The sequence below is a fragment of the Aquarana catesbeiana genome, linkage group LG06 (genome assembly GCF_042186555.1).
Source record: "Aquarana catesbeiana isolate 2022-GZ linkage group LG06, ASM4218655v1, whole genome shotgun sequence".
Taxonomy (NCBI): Eukaryota; Metazoa; Chordata; class Amphibia; order Anura; family Ranidae; genus Aquarana; species Aquarana catesbeiana.
This window is the reverse complement of record NC_133329.1, coordinates 377631728-377648370: the sequence shown is the minus strand read 5'-3', so window position 1 is coordinate 377648370 and position 16643 is coordinate 377631728. Positions and strand designations below refer to the sequence as shown.

General features: G+C 42.9%; 1 protein-coding gene across 6 annotated transcripts in view; it reads right to left on the bottom strand.

Annotated features, from left to right (window-relative positions):
* The window catches only part of LRP1B (LDL receptor related protein 1B), a 2172167-nt gene that overhangs the window by 880605 nt on the left and 1274919 nt on the right, over positions 1–16643 (bottom strand). For all 6 annotated transcript variants that reach the window (XM_073634235.1, XM_073634238.1, XM_073634240.1 and 3 more), the window contains exon 21: positions 4222–4404. In XM_073634235.1, the coding sequence (XP_073490336.1) occupies positions 4222–4404 (183 nt within the window). The remainder of the gene's footprint in view (positions 1–4221; positions 4405–16643) is intronic.

The following is a 16643-nucleotide window of genomic DNA, read 5'->3' as shown; positions in this document are numbered from 1 at the left end:
AGACAGGGTAGGGGTGACTGGACGTACTGGGGCAGGGGGTTCCGGAGGATGGGAGCGGCTAGGAAGAAGACCTGGAGGTGAGCATAAGAGGAAGTGACAAGGGAGCTAGAGCACAGGAGGTCTTGGGAGGAGCGGAGAGGACAATTTGATGTAGCTGGGGGTGATGTTGTGGATGGTCTTGTATGTCATGGTTAGTATTTTGAATTTTATACCATGGGGTAGGGGAAGCCAGTGAATGGATTGGCAGAGAGGAGCAGCAGTCACGGATCAGTTAGTAAGGTGTATTAGTCTAGCAGCAGCATTCATAATAGACTGAAGAGGGGATAGCCTGTGAAAAGGTAGGCCAGTGAGGAGAGAATTGCAGTAGTCAAGGTGGGACATAACCAAGGAGTAAATAAGTTGTAAATAATTTGGATTAGCAGCAAGAATGGGAAGTGCCATTATAATGGGGGATTTTAATTATCCATTATTATTTTATTATATTTAATTATCCAGACATAGACTGGTTGGAAGGAACCATGCATGCATCTAAGGCCAGTTCCTAAATGTCTTGCAGGACAATTTCATGGGTCAGATGGTAAATGCACCACCAACTAGAAACAAAGCGTTACTAGACCTACTGATTACCAACAATACAGACCTGATCACGGATGTGGAAATACGGGCAATTTAGGAAACAGCGATCACAGGTCAATTAGTTTTAGTATAAATCACACAAATAGGAAACATAGGGGAACTGAATTTCAAAAGAGCCAACTTCCCTAAACTATGATCCTTGCTAGAAGACAATAATTGGGATAAAATCTTAGGAACAAAAAGCACGGAGGAAAAATGGGTATGCTTTAAGAGCATATTAAATAAGGGCATTAGCCAGTGCATCCCAATAGGAAATACATTTAAAAGAGCTAATAAAAGTCCTGGGTGGCTTAACTCCAATGTAAAAAATGCATATAAAAGTAAAGGAGAAGGCCTTCAAAAAATACAAGGTTGAGGGATCATCATCAGCATTCCAACTTTACAAAGAACGCAACAAGAAATGTAAGGGTGCAATCAGGGCGGCTAGGGTAGAAAATGAAAGGCACATAGCGGAGAAGAGTAAAAAAAATCCCAAGATAAATAGTAAGAAAGGGAGGTCAGATCATATTGGTCCCATAAAGAATGACGAAGGGAATCTGGTTACTAAGGATGGAGAGATGGTGAAGGTATTGAATGTAATGCAAGAAGATCTGAACAAATTAATGGGTTGGGCAACTACATGCCAAATGAGGTTTCATGTAGAAAAAATTTAAATAATGCATTCGGGTGGCAAAAATATGAATGCAATCTACTCACTAGGGGGAGAACCTCTGGGGGAATCTAGGATGGAGGGTTGTAGTAGATGACAGTCTCAACAAGCAGAGCCAACAGAATATTGGCATGCATTAAAAAGTAGATTAACTCCAGAGAAAAAATGATAATTCTCCTACTCTACAAGACTCTGGTATGGCCGCACCTGGAATATGCTGTCCAGTTCTGGGCACCAGTGCTCAGGAAGGATGTACTGGAACTGGAGAGAGTCCAGAGAAGGGCAACAAAACTAATAAAGGGACTGAAGTTATGAGGAAAGGTTACGAGCACTGAACTTGTTCTCTCTGGAGAGGAGACACTCGAGAGAGGATATGATTTTAATGTGCAAATACCGTACTGGTGACCCCACAATAGGGATAAAGCTTTTCCGCGAAAGGGAATTTAATAAGACACGTGATCATTCTCTAAAATTAGAAGAAAAGCATTTTAACCTTAAACTGCGTAGAGGGTTCTTTACTGTAAGAGTGGTTAGGATGTGGAATTCTCTTCCACAGGCAGTGGTTTCAGCGGGGAGCATCGATAATTTAAAAAACCTATTAGATAGGCACCTGAATGACCACAACATACAGGGATATACAATGTAATACTGACATAAAATCACACACATAGGTTGGACTTGATGGACTTGTGTCTTTTTTCAGCCTCGCCTACTATGTAACTATGTTTTGTGGTGTCGTTAGTCAGGAAGGGGAAAATTCTGGAAATGTTGTGGAGGTTAAGGGGGCAAGATGTAGTCAGTGACTGGATGTGGGGGCTGTAGGAGAGGTCAGAGTCTAGGATTACACCCAGCACCTTGGTGTGAGTGTGGGGACCAATGGTTGTGCCGTTGATCTCAATGGTGAAGGGACGAGAGGGGATCATGGAGGAGGAAATATTACAAGCTCAGTTTCAGAAAGATTGCGCTTGAGGAAGTGGTGTGACATTCATACTGATATGTCACTCAGTAAGTTTGTGATATGTGAGGAGATTGAGGGGGCTGAGTTGAGGAGTGGAAAGATAGATCTGGGTGTCGTTAGCATAGAGGTGGTATTAGAAGCCATGGGAGGTTATAAACTGGCCCAGGGAAGAGGTATAGAGAGAGAATAGGAGGGGTCCAAGGACAGAGCCTTGGGGTAACCCAACATAAAGAGGAAGAGGAGTGGAGGAGGAGATGGTGTTGTATGTGACACTGAAAGTGCGCTGAGATAGGTAGAAGGAGAACCAGTAAAGAGCAGAATCACGAATGCCGAGGGAGTGGAGTTTGTTAAGGAGGAGTGGGTGGTCAATTGTGTCGAAGGCGGCAGAAAGGTCTGAGTATGGGAGTATACATAGTTATATAGTTAGTCAGGTTGAAAAAAGACACTAGTCCATCCAGTTAACCAATTAAAAAAAACACACACAAACACAAAAAGAAAACATCCCTGTCTGTGCCCTACAGCTATTATCCAGTCCGACCAGATTGCTGAATCTCTACCTGTACATTTGCACCAGCCACATTTACAGTATACAGGAGTTTTCTATGTAAGTGAGCCTGCAATAAACAGTGTTGTTTTTAACTCATACTAATCTGGCGCCCTGCTTTATTCCTTTGCATTTCCATGAGGGATTCCCAGAATCTTTAACAAGGAGCTGCCGGAGATTGTGTCTTTCCCATCATCTTTCCAGTTGATTACTCACCACCATTTGGACTTTATTTTATTCACTATGTATTCCATTGTAGTACTGAGAGCTGATTGTACTTGTTTATACAAGTCTAAAATTGAATTAACACCTACAGTATGCAGACTTTCTTACACCAACGAGATTTTGAAACTAGAATAGTGTGGTTCCACATTGTTTCCACTCTCATCCTGTTCTTGGACAATCAACATCTATACATTCCATGGGGATTGGATTAAGCTGTGAATATAAATGTTTGGGTATCTTCCAGACACTCACTGGAACTGAAGAAGTGACTAGGATAAGCCAAGAAACATCTTCAACATTACAGAACACATCCTGTTAAATGTGATTAAAGTGGTTGTTAAGCCACTATAATCTATTCATGCCATCCCCTCTGTTATATAACAATGTGTCCCAGTGTCTGATCTATGTAAAAAAATGCAGAATATACCATATATCAGAGCGCCTCCTGGGGCTCACGTGACTCTTCATCTCTCTCCTCTCCCCAGGTGACAGCTATAGCGGGAGGGGCTAAGAACTCCCAATGATGTCAGCCGGGAAGGAGGGGAGGAGAGAGAGCCGAGGAGTCACGTGAACACTGGGAGATGCTCTGATATAAGGTATAATCAGCATTTTTTTTAAATAGATCAGACGCTGGGACACATATTGTTATATAACAGAGGGGATGGCATGAATAGATTATAGTTTTTAAAGCAGCAGGAGGGGAAGGTGCAGGCACTGTCACGAGTAGACAGGCTGGGAGGTAGGGAGGAGAGGGGGACAGAAAAGGACAGAGCAGGGCTGTGGATGATGAAGGAACGTAAACTGACTACGGTGCCACAGCTCAGCAGCCATGAGAAACCGTGGTCAGTTTACATGGGGGAGGGCAGAACCAGGCAGGATCAGCCAGGTATTTTAGGTTATACAGGGGGCCAAATTACACTGCTCAAGCACTGTGCTGTGTAACATGCTTTAGGGAACAGGATTTATTCATTTTTTATTTTTTTTTTAAGGTAACAATCACTTTAACTACTACTAGCTATACCATGACCTGGATAAATCAGAACATGTCTAAAAGTGACCCAAGGCTTTCGGGAAACTCACATTAGGAGGGAAAAAAAAGCCAATTTATAACTATTGAACTTTTGGTATTGTCCACTATTACCTTCTGGCCTGGTCACTGGCCTGCTATTGTCTCATAATAAATACATCCTTTCTCAGACAAGCTCTCACCTGTATTTTTACATGCAAATTTAGTCTTGGCATCACACTTCCGAAGCGTTCCATTGCAGCCTTTCTCATCGCTGCCATCCTCGCAATCCTTCTCCCCATCGCATAGCCATAGTTCTGGGATACAATTGCCATCTGGCTGACATTGAAACTGTTTGCCTTCACAAGATCCCAAAGCTGGCATTGCTGAAAAAGAAAACACTACACTTAGATCAACACTGAGCACAGATGTGTATCACCGAAATAGAGCAAGTCATCTTTACAGGCTTTGAGCCTACAGCAACCAATCAAAAAATCAGCTTTTTATATTAGGTCTAATTAGAATTTTATACAAAATAAATATAGTATGATTAGTATATGTGTGCTTCATTTTCCCTGAGGATTCATTTTAGCAGTGCAGTTATTCCCATAAAAATCCTTAGCGAAGAATCATTAAGGGCTCATTCAGATCTGTGCATTGCAGGTGGAAGTATTTAATTTAATTTCATTTCATTAGGGTCACATGTAGAATGTCACACTAATGCCCAACTACAGTAACCGGCAACACAGGCATGTTTGCAGCATGCAATCCACATACTGTCTGTTAACTGTGTTAATAAAAAAATGACATCTGTTTTTTTTTGTGTGTGTGTGTGTTTTAAGATGCTCTGCCAGCCCATTTATTTTGATACAGGGTGCCTTAACCATTTGCCTACTGGCCACTTTCACCTCCTTTCTGCCCAGGCCAATTTTCAGCTTTCAGCGATGTCGCACGTTGAATAAAAATTGTGCGGCCAAGCAACCCTTTACCCAAACAAAGCGTTTATTGGGTTTTTTTTTGAGACAGATAGAGCTTTCTTTTGGTCGTATTTAATCACCACTGGGTTTTTTGCTAAACAAATGAAAAAAGACTTAACATTTTGAAAAAAAAAAAAGTTTTTCTGAGTGTCTGTTATAAAATTTTGCTAATTTTTCTTCCTCACTGATGTACACTGATGAGGCGGCACTGATGAGGTGGCACTGATGAGCACTGATGAGGCAACACTGATGAGGCTGCAATGATAGGCGGCACTGATGGGCACTGATGGACACCAATAGGCTGCACTGATAATCAGTGCCCTGATTACCAATGTGAATGTTGTCCTGCCAGTTAATGACTCCCCTTTCCTCCCACAGACACAGCGTAGGAGGACAGGAATGCCAGTAACCGAAAAGTCTTTTTACATGTGACCAGCTGTGATTGGACACAGCTGATCACATGGTAAAGGGCCGCTGTGATTGGCCCTTTACCCTGATCTGTCGTCAGCTGTGTCCAAAGGACACAGTAGTCACAGAGTGTGTCTGATTTGTTCCGCAGGAGGTGCGCAGGGGGAGGGTTTCTGGAAGGATGTCTATGGGCGCCCTCCTAGAACTTGATGACTGCGCTTTAGCTGTCATTCGGCTATAGAGCTGTCGGCATGTGGTTAAAGTGGTTGTATGCCCTTACATATACCCAGTAAAATGACTGGTCTCAGGTGATACACAGAGATTAAATAAATCCTCTTATGTAAGTTTTGCCTGTTTATCTGCAAACTTCTCTACATTCATTCAAAGTTCATAATTTATAAAGCTTGTCTGAGATGGCAGAAACACTGACACTTTTTTAGAGCTCAATGAGGAGAGATCTGCAAGGTAATTGAATAGAAGGGAAACAAACCCTTTCACACAGCGCACAGGAACAGAGCTGAGGCTATCAATCACAGGATGTGAGCTGGAGCTCCCTCCCCTGTCACCATTTTTTCTTGGTGTCCTGAAAACCTGCCAGAAGTGACTCATGCTGATAGCAGAGGAATGAAGAAGCAGACAGAAATGCCACTTAATGTTCTTAATTTAGACAAGTACACACTATATTAGTTATATAGTAGGTGAGGATGAAAAAAGACACAAATCCATCAAGTCCAACCTATGTGTGTGATTATATGTCAGTATTACATTATATATCTCTGTATGTTGTGGTTGTTCGGGTGCTTATCTAATAGTTTTTTTAAACTATCGATGCTCCCCGCTGAGACCATCGCTTGTGGAAGGGAATTCCACATCCTTGCCGCTCTTACAGTAAAGAACCCTCTGTGCAGTTTAAGTTTAAACCTCTTTTCTTCTAATTTTAATGAGTGGCCATGTGTCTTATTGAACTCCCTTCCGCAAAAAAGTTTTATCCCTATTGTGGGGTCACCAGTACGGTATTTGTAAATTGAAATCATATTCCCTCTCAAGCGTTTCTTCTCCAGAGAGAATAAGTTCAGAGCTCGCAACCTTTCCTCATACCTAATATCCTCCAGACCCTTTATTAGCTTTGTTTGCCTTCGCTCCAAATGTCGCTCCATTTCTAGTACATCCTTCCTGAGGACTGGTGCCCAGAACTGGACAGCATACTCTAGGTGAGGCCGGACCAGAGTCTTGTAGAGTGGGAGAATTATCGCTTTATCCCTGGAGTTAATCCACTTTTTAATGCATGCCAATATTCTGTTGGCTTTGCTTGCTGAGACTGTCATCTACTAGGACCCCCAGGTCCTTTTCCATCCTAGATTCCCCCAGAGGTTCTCCCCCTAGTGAGTAGATTGCATTCATATTTTTGTAGAGTGGGAGAATTATCGCTTTATCCCTGGAGTTAATCCCCTTCTTAACGCATGCCAATATTCTAATAGTAAATAGTATAGAGGGATATGCTTTGTTCATATTTGATGTCTGAGGTTTACAACCACTTTAATGCATGAAGGTGCACTGCGTTAACGCAATGCATAGTGTAGGAGGGATCTATCTGTAGGTATGTACAGTATGTGTGCAGGACAGGAAAATTGGGTGATGTCAGTCTGAGCCCACAGCAGACAGAAAACCATGGCCTGGCTGGATGGAGGCCACAGCCTGGTAGTCCCTAGACCCTAGTCCAGGGGTGCTCAAGCCCTCTTATGTGGCCTATGACCTCAAACCAGGGAAGGGTATGCCTGCGGTCGGCAACCCATTGATTGTGATTTAGGCTTGCCAACCCGCCATCCCAGAGCATTAGAGAGCAGTGAGCCTGCATCAGCAGTGGAGGGAGCAGGAGCCGCATAAGTGCTGTAGCGCATGGCTCCTGTCCCAGAAGGAGTGATACCAAGTGCACTCTGCAGTATAATAAAATATTGTAATGTGTGATGTAGGAGTTCGGTGACTCTAAAGAGGTATAAGTTTGAACAGAAATGCCCATGAAGATGTAGAGAATGCATTAATGAAGGTAAAAAAATTTCTGGGTGCAGCTCCCCCCCCCCATTATACTTACCTGAGCCTCATCTTGATCCAGCCATGTGCATGCGGTTCTCCCAGGTCTCTCTCTCTCCTCAGTGGCACACACAGCAGCAGGGCGAGCCGTGCTCTGTGTGTGAGTGGACAATAGCGTGTGGCTTGGAAGCGAGCCTGCCCAGGTGCCCCCATAGCAAAAGGCTTGCAATTGGGGGGCACTCGAGAAGGGGGAGGAGCCAGGACCGACAGGGGACCTAAAAAAGAAGAGGATCAGGGCTGCTTTGTGCAAAACCATTGCCCAGAACAGGTAAGTATAACATGTTTGTTATTTTTAAAAGAAAAAAAAATTAACCTTTAGAATCACTTCACCCAAACACCCAATCTCCTAACTCCAGCATTGTTAAAAAAAAAAGTTAAAACTGATTGCCCAGAATTTGTTAAAATAAAAAAGCACCCCTTTGTGTAATACTTATCCTATCTCAAGTGCTGTACCCTGCCATGACTCACTGCTCTGTGATCCAGCGCCAGTCCTAACCTGAGCCCAGGGCATCAACGAGTTGCCACCGTGGGGCACTTCCCTAAGCCAACTTGGGTTAATAGGAGCATGCCACAGAGAACTGTAATAACATGTTTGATGGACTTGTGTCTTTTTTCAACCTCACCTACTATGTAACTATGTAACATGGAGCTGTTCTCTAAAGCATTCAAGACCTGGACACTATCCAAGGAAGAAGAGGACCTTTGATGTCACACCACTGGACCAAAAACCCATTAACAAAGGCATGTATACAAATATAAAATTAAAAAAAAAGGCCGTGGGTGGGATGTCTTCGGGGGTCTGATTCTGAAGTCAAGCTTTATAAACAATTATAGCTTTGGTCTTGATTCCGTAATTTGAACTCAACAATACTGCGAACATTCATCTAACATGCTTGAAAGGAATTTATCAATATGACCGAAAAAATCCCAAATCCATCTTTGTAAGTCACAAGAAATGTTCTTGTTACACATCTAACATCACACGTATGACTGAGCCATGGAACAAGGCTGAATTTAATTGCATCCTAAAAGCTTTGAAGGCTTCTTATGATGTTGTTGTTGAAATGGAGAGGTTGTTTACCATGATTTAGACTATAAAGCCGACTTTCACACCACATCAAAGTCTCCTGTTTTGATGAAAGGCGACAAAGTACCCCCATGACCAACTTTTACGAAGAAAAAAACACTATTTACATTATTCCGAACTTCTAAGTGTGGTATATCAGCTAATATTTGTGCCCTAAAATGTCGTTACTAGAAGCAAACTGCTGGAAGAGGCTGCGAGCAAAGCTCGTTAATTGGCAATTAATTTGGTTTATGCAAATTCCCAAAAGTTTAGAGACTGTTAAAAGGGACATTTACAAGGGACAATACACTTTTATTCTAAAGATAATGATGAAATTAAAAAGGGGAACAAGGCAATGGAAAGAAAGGCCACGGGCCAAGCTGAAAGTCGCATGTATTCATTAAAATAAGAAACAACTCTTTTTTTTTTTTTCCCTCTGTGTCTTTTTACAGATAAAAACAAGGGAAATACGCACACACTAGAAGAGATAAAGGGAAAAAAATAAGATGATGTGTTTCAGTTTTTTTAAGAGACATCTGCTGCAAGACAGAGGGTGAAGGTTGGAGTCTGGGTCATGCTCTGTAACTCATTATCACAGCAGGATACATAAGTAATCAAGCAACTGCTCTGGCAAAATACAAAATATAGTGTTGAAGCCTTTAGTAAAGATTTTGCACATGTATCCACCTTATTCAAAGGACCAATAGCACGTTATATTTACTAAACCGTATGTAAAGCAAACAATTTTTTTTTTTTGGATAAAACATAGACTTCTTAGATCCACGGTCAGGTTTTTAGCACTTGAAAAGATTAAAGAGATTGTTCCAGATGAGAAGTTCTAGTCCAGACTGATTTTATTTGTTAAAACATATTTGCAGCCAACATATTACCGGGCTTCAGGGCTCCCTTCATCAGGGCTTAAACAAATCTACTGTACATCAAGTATTGGAAACGTATACACATCAAGTATTATATTCAAAAAAGGTTTACAAATACTTAAACTGTATATACAACTACTTATTTACAAAGACTACATAAAAATAGATATATAAAACAGTGAAAATTGTCTATGTTATACTTGATTTAATACCTGCTGAAAAAATATACACATTGAATTCCTATTGTATCAGAACTGAGTTGACAAGTATAGAAAATAGCTTAAGCAGGCCATACATGGTTGAATTTCGAACAGATTTTCTTTTCAAAATCAGAAAGTTTTTTTTTTTTTGTGATCTGATGGTGCCACCCTTGATTTTCGAAATTCGGCCCACCAAGCCTTCAATTTCACCTCATGTTGCTACAGAAAAGAATTTTCGTGGCTGGGAACTTCTTTTCTCTCCATAAATTTTCTTTTCTTTTTAAATTTCTATCACGATTCTCCCATCATTGATTAGAAAATCGTTTGTTTTTCTAAAAATTTCCAACATGTTCAATTCCTCAAGTTTGATTGCCGCACGAAAATCGGCCATTGCTGCAGCCCACTAATGGTGCGAAATTCGTACGAAAAATCTTTGATATGATTTTCGAAAGAAAATTCTTTCGAAATTCGAATCCTGTATGGCCGGCATTAGTCTAGGTGAAAATATCCATCACTCAAGCATCTTTTCATATAAAAGAACCTTCATGTAATCACCTCCATGACTAAGCCCTGTGGGTGGGGTCCAACATATCAACAACGTGGCCTGGATGGAGTTAAGCTGAGGCTGTCATCACCTATTACACGTTGTGCTTGTATAGTTTGCGGTGGCTGAGATTTTTTCTGCTTGTTCTGCGGATTGCAAAACCTAGTGCCTAATTTGAGTTTAAAAAGGGGCTTAAATGAGTTGTAAAGGCAATAGTTTTTTTTTATCTTAATGCATTCTATGCATTAAGATAAAAACCTTCTGTGTGCAGCAGTACTTACCCGAGCCCCATCTTTATCCAGCGATGTGCACAAGTGCCTCAGCCATCCGGGACTCTCCCTCCTGATTGGCTGAGACACAGCAGCTGCGCCATTGGCTCCCGCTGCTGTCATTTAAAGTCAGTTAACCAATCAGGAGAGAGAGGGGTAGGGCCGAACCTCGGCTTCATGTTTGAATGGACACACGGAGCTGCGGCTCGGTTCGGGTGCCCCCATAGCAAACTGCTTACTGTGGGGGCACTCAACACAAGAGAGGGGCCAGGAGCACCGGAGAGGGACCCGAGAAGAGGAGGATCTGGGCTTCTCTGTGCAAAACCACCTCACAGAGCAGGTAAGAATAACATGTTTGTTATTTTTAAAGACAAAAAAAAACAAGACTATAGTATCATTTTAAATCCCCCCTTATCTTTTTTGTTGTGGCCTCAATGAAAACATACACACACGTCGAATCCAGGGGCAGTCTGCAGCGATTTGCAGCTCCGCTGATGCACACCATGTCCCACATTGCCATCATTCTCTGACATCATCAAGTGTCTGCTGTCTCTTCCTGGTTCTTGCAACTGGCCCCCTGGTGACATGATGTGACACATGTTCGTCATCAAGGGGTCGGCTGCGAGATCCAAAAATAAACACCTGGTCCTCTGATGACCTGTCATGGAACATGCTTTTTTGGTAGATTTCCATGAAGCCTACTGAGATACGTGACATGGATATTCCAGGACAATGTGGGCAGCTGGGGGTATGTAATTCTTGCCTAGGTGAAAAATCTGTAGGTGAAGGGTCCTTACAATAGGAAAAAGTATTTAAAAAAAAATTATGATTACGGAGGAGGAACTATTAATATTATGGAAGTGGGTCAGGAGGGTGAAAGTCCACTTCAGTTAAGCCTTTTTCAGATAGGGTGCTCAGGTTTCTTAAGGGGTGCCTAGGAAAAATGCCTAGAAATTGCCCAAAAATTGTATACAAGCCAGCGAGTGGATGAAGCCTTCCTTTTAGTTACACAAAGCCCCAGATTTTCATTGTGCACCATTACAACCTTCAAGCCGCTGGCATCTTAATGACCAATGATGTCATTGGTTGATATAGGGGACGTTGGGCACCTGTGCTGCATCCTTGTTTGCCCCTCTCCGTTAGCACTGGGGTCACATTAGTGGAAGGGAGGGAAAGAAACTGAGTGAGAAAAGAAACTATGGAATAGTTAATACCAGTGTGCAAAGGTATATTTGCTTTGGAAGAGTAGATCACCTCTAACATTGGATGTTGCTGTGTTATATAAAACCATTAGTTTAGTTTTTTACATTTTAAAATGGAGTGCCTAGAAAGTGTGCACAACTTTAAAGGGTGCCTTGACCAAAAAATGTTTGAGACACTGGTTTAGCCTAAATCAAGGATTCTTACATACACTATATTGTCAAAATTATTGGGAAACCCGCCTTTACACACACAATAACTTTAATGGCATCCCAGTCTGATGCCCTGTACACACGGTCAGATTTTCCGACGGAAAATGTGTGATAGGACCTTGTTGTTGGAAATTCCGGCCGTGTGTGGGCTCCATCACACATTTTCCATCGGATTTTCCGACACACAAAGTTTGAGAGCAGGATATAAAATTTTCCGACAAACAAAATCCGGAATTTCCGATCGTGTGTACACAAATCCGACGCACAAAGTGCCACGCATGCTCAGAATAAATAAAGAGATGAAAGCTATTGGCTACTGCCCCGTTTATAGTCCCGACGTATGAGTTTTACGTCACCGCGTTCAGAATGATCGGATGTTCCGACAACTTTGTGTGACCGTGTGTATGCAAGACAAGTTTGAGCCAACATCCGTCGGAAAAAAATCCTAGTATTTTGTTGTCAGAATGTCCGAACAAAGTCCGACCGTGTGTACGGGGCATTAGTCCATAGGATTCAGTATTGCGTTGGTCCACCCTTTGCAGCTATAACAGCTTCAACTCTTCTGGGAAGGCTGTCCACAAGGTTTAGGAGTGTATCTATTTGACCATTCCTCCAGAAGCGCATTTGTCAGGTCAGGCACTGATGTTGGATGAGAAAGCCTGGCTTGCAGTCTCCGCTCTAATTCATTACCACAGTGTTCTATCGGGTTGAGGTCAGGATTCTGTGCAGGCCAGTCAAGTTCCTCCACCCCAAAATCACTCATCCATGTCTTTATGGACCTTGCTTTGTGCACTGGTCCAAATCATTTGGTGAAGGGGGGATTATGGTGTGGGGTTGTTTTTCAGGGCTTGGGTTTGACCTCTTAGTTCCCTCTCAGTGAAGGGAACTCTTAAGGCATCAGCATACCAAGACATATTGGACAATTTCATGCCCCAACTTTGTGGGAACAATTTGGGGATGGCTCCTTCCTGTTCCAACATGACTGCGCACCAGTGCACAAAGCAAGGTCCAAAAAAAAACATGGATGAGTGAGTTTGGGGTGGGAGAACTTGACTGCCCTGCACAGAATCCTGACCTCAACCCAACAGAATACCTTTGGGATGAATCAGAGTTGAGACTGCAAGCTAGGCCTTCTCCTCCAACATCAGTGCCTAACCTCACAAATGCGCTTCTGGAAGAATGGTCAAACATTCCCATAGACACACTCCTAAACCTTGTGGACAGCCTTCCCAGAAGAGTTGAAGCTGTTATAGCTGCAGAGGGTGGGCCAACTCAATATTGAACCCTACGGACTAAGACTGGGATGCCATTAAAGTTCATGTGTGTGTAAAGGCAGGTGTCCCAATACTTTTGACAGAATCATGTATGTAAGTAAGAGTAAGATGACACTTCCCTATTGGGGAGACCAACCCTCCATGTTTTTGACCACTGTATCTGGTATAGAAAGTAATAGAAAAAAAAAAAAAATTGTGTTACTTATTGAGCGAGAGGTTAGGGAAAATCTTCCACACACGTGCGCATGTGTATGAGGGCACAGGAGAATGGGGAGTGTGTGGCAAAACTTCTGATTTGTGTGCTCCCCCAAGTATCCCGCCCACCAATGTGCCTCCTCCCCCCAAGTATCCCGCCCTCCAATGTGCCTTCTCCCCCCAAGTATCCCGCCCACCAATGTGCCTCCTCCCCCCCCAAGTATCCCGCCCACCAATGTGCCTCCTCCCCCAAGTATCCCGCCCACCAATGTGCCTCCTCCCCCCAAGTATGCCGCCCACCAATGTGCCTCCACCCCCCCAAGTATCCCGCCCACCAATGTGCCTCCTCCCCTCAAGTATCCCGCCCACCAATGTGCCTCCTCCCCCCAAGTATCCCGCCCACCAATGTGCCTCCTCCCCCCAAGTATCCCACCCACCAATGTGCCTCCTCCCCCCCAAGTATCCCGCCCACCAATGTGCCTCCTCCCCCAAGTATCCCGCCCACCAATGTGCCTCCTCCCCCCAAGTATGCCGCCCACCAATGTGCCTCCTCCCCCCAAGTATCCCGCCCACCAATGTGCCTCCTCCCCCCAAGTATCCCGCCCACCAATGTGTCTCCTCCTTCCAAGTATCCCGCCCACCAATGTGCCTCCTCCCCCCCAAGTATCCCGCCCACCAATGTGCCTCCCCCCCCAAGTATCCCGCCCACCAATGTGCCTCCTCCCCCCCAAGTATCCCGCCCACCAATGTGCCTCCTCTCCCCAAGCATCCCTACTGTAATATTGCCATCCACCGCCCCTAGCACCCAACTGTACTACTGGTTTCCTCAATCTTCAGTGTTCCTCTGTACTAGTCCACTCTAAAGTACGCACACATTTTTATGTTCTTACAAAGAACAAGTTTGTTTTGAGCATTAACAAAAATGGTTGACTTTACCTTAACAAAAATACTTAAACTCAGGGGTAAAGGCTGAAGCCGAAGAAAGAAAACAATGCCACCAATAGCAATTATCTTCCTGCTTTCATTGTCTAAGCCCAATCACATCAACGGCTGCTAGAATCGGACTGGCGGGTCAGTTACTGGCCTTGTTTTTAGTCTGTTATGCCGCGTACACACGACCAGACTTTGCGGCAGAAAAGGTCCAACGGAATGAATCCGTCGGACATTCCGATCGTGTGTGGGCTTCATCGGACCTTTTCTGTCGAAAAATCTGACGGACCTTAGAAATAGAACACGTTTCAATTCTTTTCCAATGGACTCGATTCCTATCGAAAAAAACATTTGTTTGTATGCTAGTCCGACGGACGGAAATGACGCAAGGGCAGCTATTGGCTACTGGCTATTGAACTTCCTTTTCTAGTCCGGTCGTACGTCATCACGTTTGAAACGATCGGATTTTGTTGGGATCGTGTCTAGCCAAGGCCGTTTCGTCAGAACTCAGTCGAAAAGTCCTTCGGAGTTCAGTCCGACGAGAAGTCCGCTCGTGTGTATGCGGCATTAGAAATCAGGCCTTTTTTGTTATCCCCTGTAATTTTGGAAGGCATTCTATATTAGCATGCTAATTGTCAAATGTTTTATTGTACCGGCTAGCTTGCCCAGGGCTGCTGTATTGAGTTCAAAATAAATTTTACTTTATATTAATTCTGCCATGCTTTGTTTTATGGCGTATTGTCTTATAGTTATTAATATATGTTCTTATATTTGAGGATGATAAAAGTGATTTTCTCTGGCTTGCATTGTGATATAATTGCAATCTCGCTCCCACATGCGCTAGTTAGATGCTAATAATGATTCGTTTAAGCCGTGCTAGGACAGTTGATATATACCTTACAATTAAATTAATGCCAGCGTTCATGCTATGAAATCCCTATGTTGATGCTTAGAAGCATCATTTAAATGTAATCAATGCTCAATTTGGCCAATTCAAACCCTTTCAGAGCCATTTATAAGAGAGTACCGCACTTGGTTCTGCACAAATCAGAAGGAGGCAGAAACGTTTGCAGAAAGGTTATGTTTTCCGCCGCGGCATGTGCCAAATCTTATTTTCGAAGTGTAACAAATTTGGTGCTTTCTAAATGATTTTTGTCATAATTTAAGGCTGATGGTCAACGTTATGATGTGTTCATTTTCATTTGAATTATGGTTTAGATGTTTCAAATGTTCTTCAATAATCCTCCAATTAAATTGTAAAAAAAAAAAAAAAAAAAGAGGGTAGAAGCATTTTCCGTCAAAGGATAGCAAATTGCATCAAAGCAGAGGGAGACATTAATCCGCTATTAATCTTTGACTACCCACAGACAAAGATTGTATTATCTACAGAGAACATTTTTGTGATGAGGTTTATTTTAATATATACTGTCAGTTTAAGGAAAACTTTGCAGAGCAATATATGGGGGGGGGGGGGCAACCATATTGGAATATCAGATTTCTTTTTTGAAAAAGCTAATTTCCTGTCTGCCTCTGTCTTAAATACATTCTGAATAACTCACCTGAAACAAGTGAAATTACCCCCCCCCACACACACACACACACACACTTTCCGTCCTTTTTTTCAAACAAATTCTTTATCTGATCCTATGAAAAGGGTTTGCTTTGATACTACTTTTTCCACAGTGGACCTCCATATACAATATTGCAGTGTTGCCTCCTGCTTGGTTTTGCTGACCCTTGTGTGTTTCTGGTCAGCCTGCTTCTCTGCTCCAGTCTTCATCCCCTAGATCAGTGATGGCGAACCTTGGCCCCCCAGATGTTTTGGAACTACATTTCCCATGATGCTCATGCACTCTGCAGTGTAGGTGAACATCATGGGAAATGTAGTTTCAAAACATCTGGGGTGCCAAGGTTCGCCATAACTGCCCTAGATGTATATTTGTGGAGTGGACCTTACAAGGTATGAATTACTATCTTGATATTGAATATTATAACTTTTTTTCCTCTCTCTCCCCCTCATATCCTGTGTATCAATGGTATATGTTAATATACAAATGTGTTTTGTATATATATGTGACAAGACTGAAGAAATGACACTTTGCTACAATGTAAAGTAGTGAGTGTACAGCTTGTATAACAGTGTAAATTTGCTGTCCCCTCAAAATAACTGAACACACAGTCATTAATGTCTAAACCGCTGGCAACAAAAGTGAGTACACCCCCAAGTGAAAATGTCCAAATGTGTGGCCACCATTATTTTCCAGCACTGCCTTAACCCTCAGCATTCATGCAGCCCCAGACCATGACACTCCCACCACCATGCTTGACTGTAGGCAAGACACACTTTGTACTCCTCATCTGGTTGCTGCCACACACGCTTGACA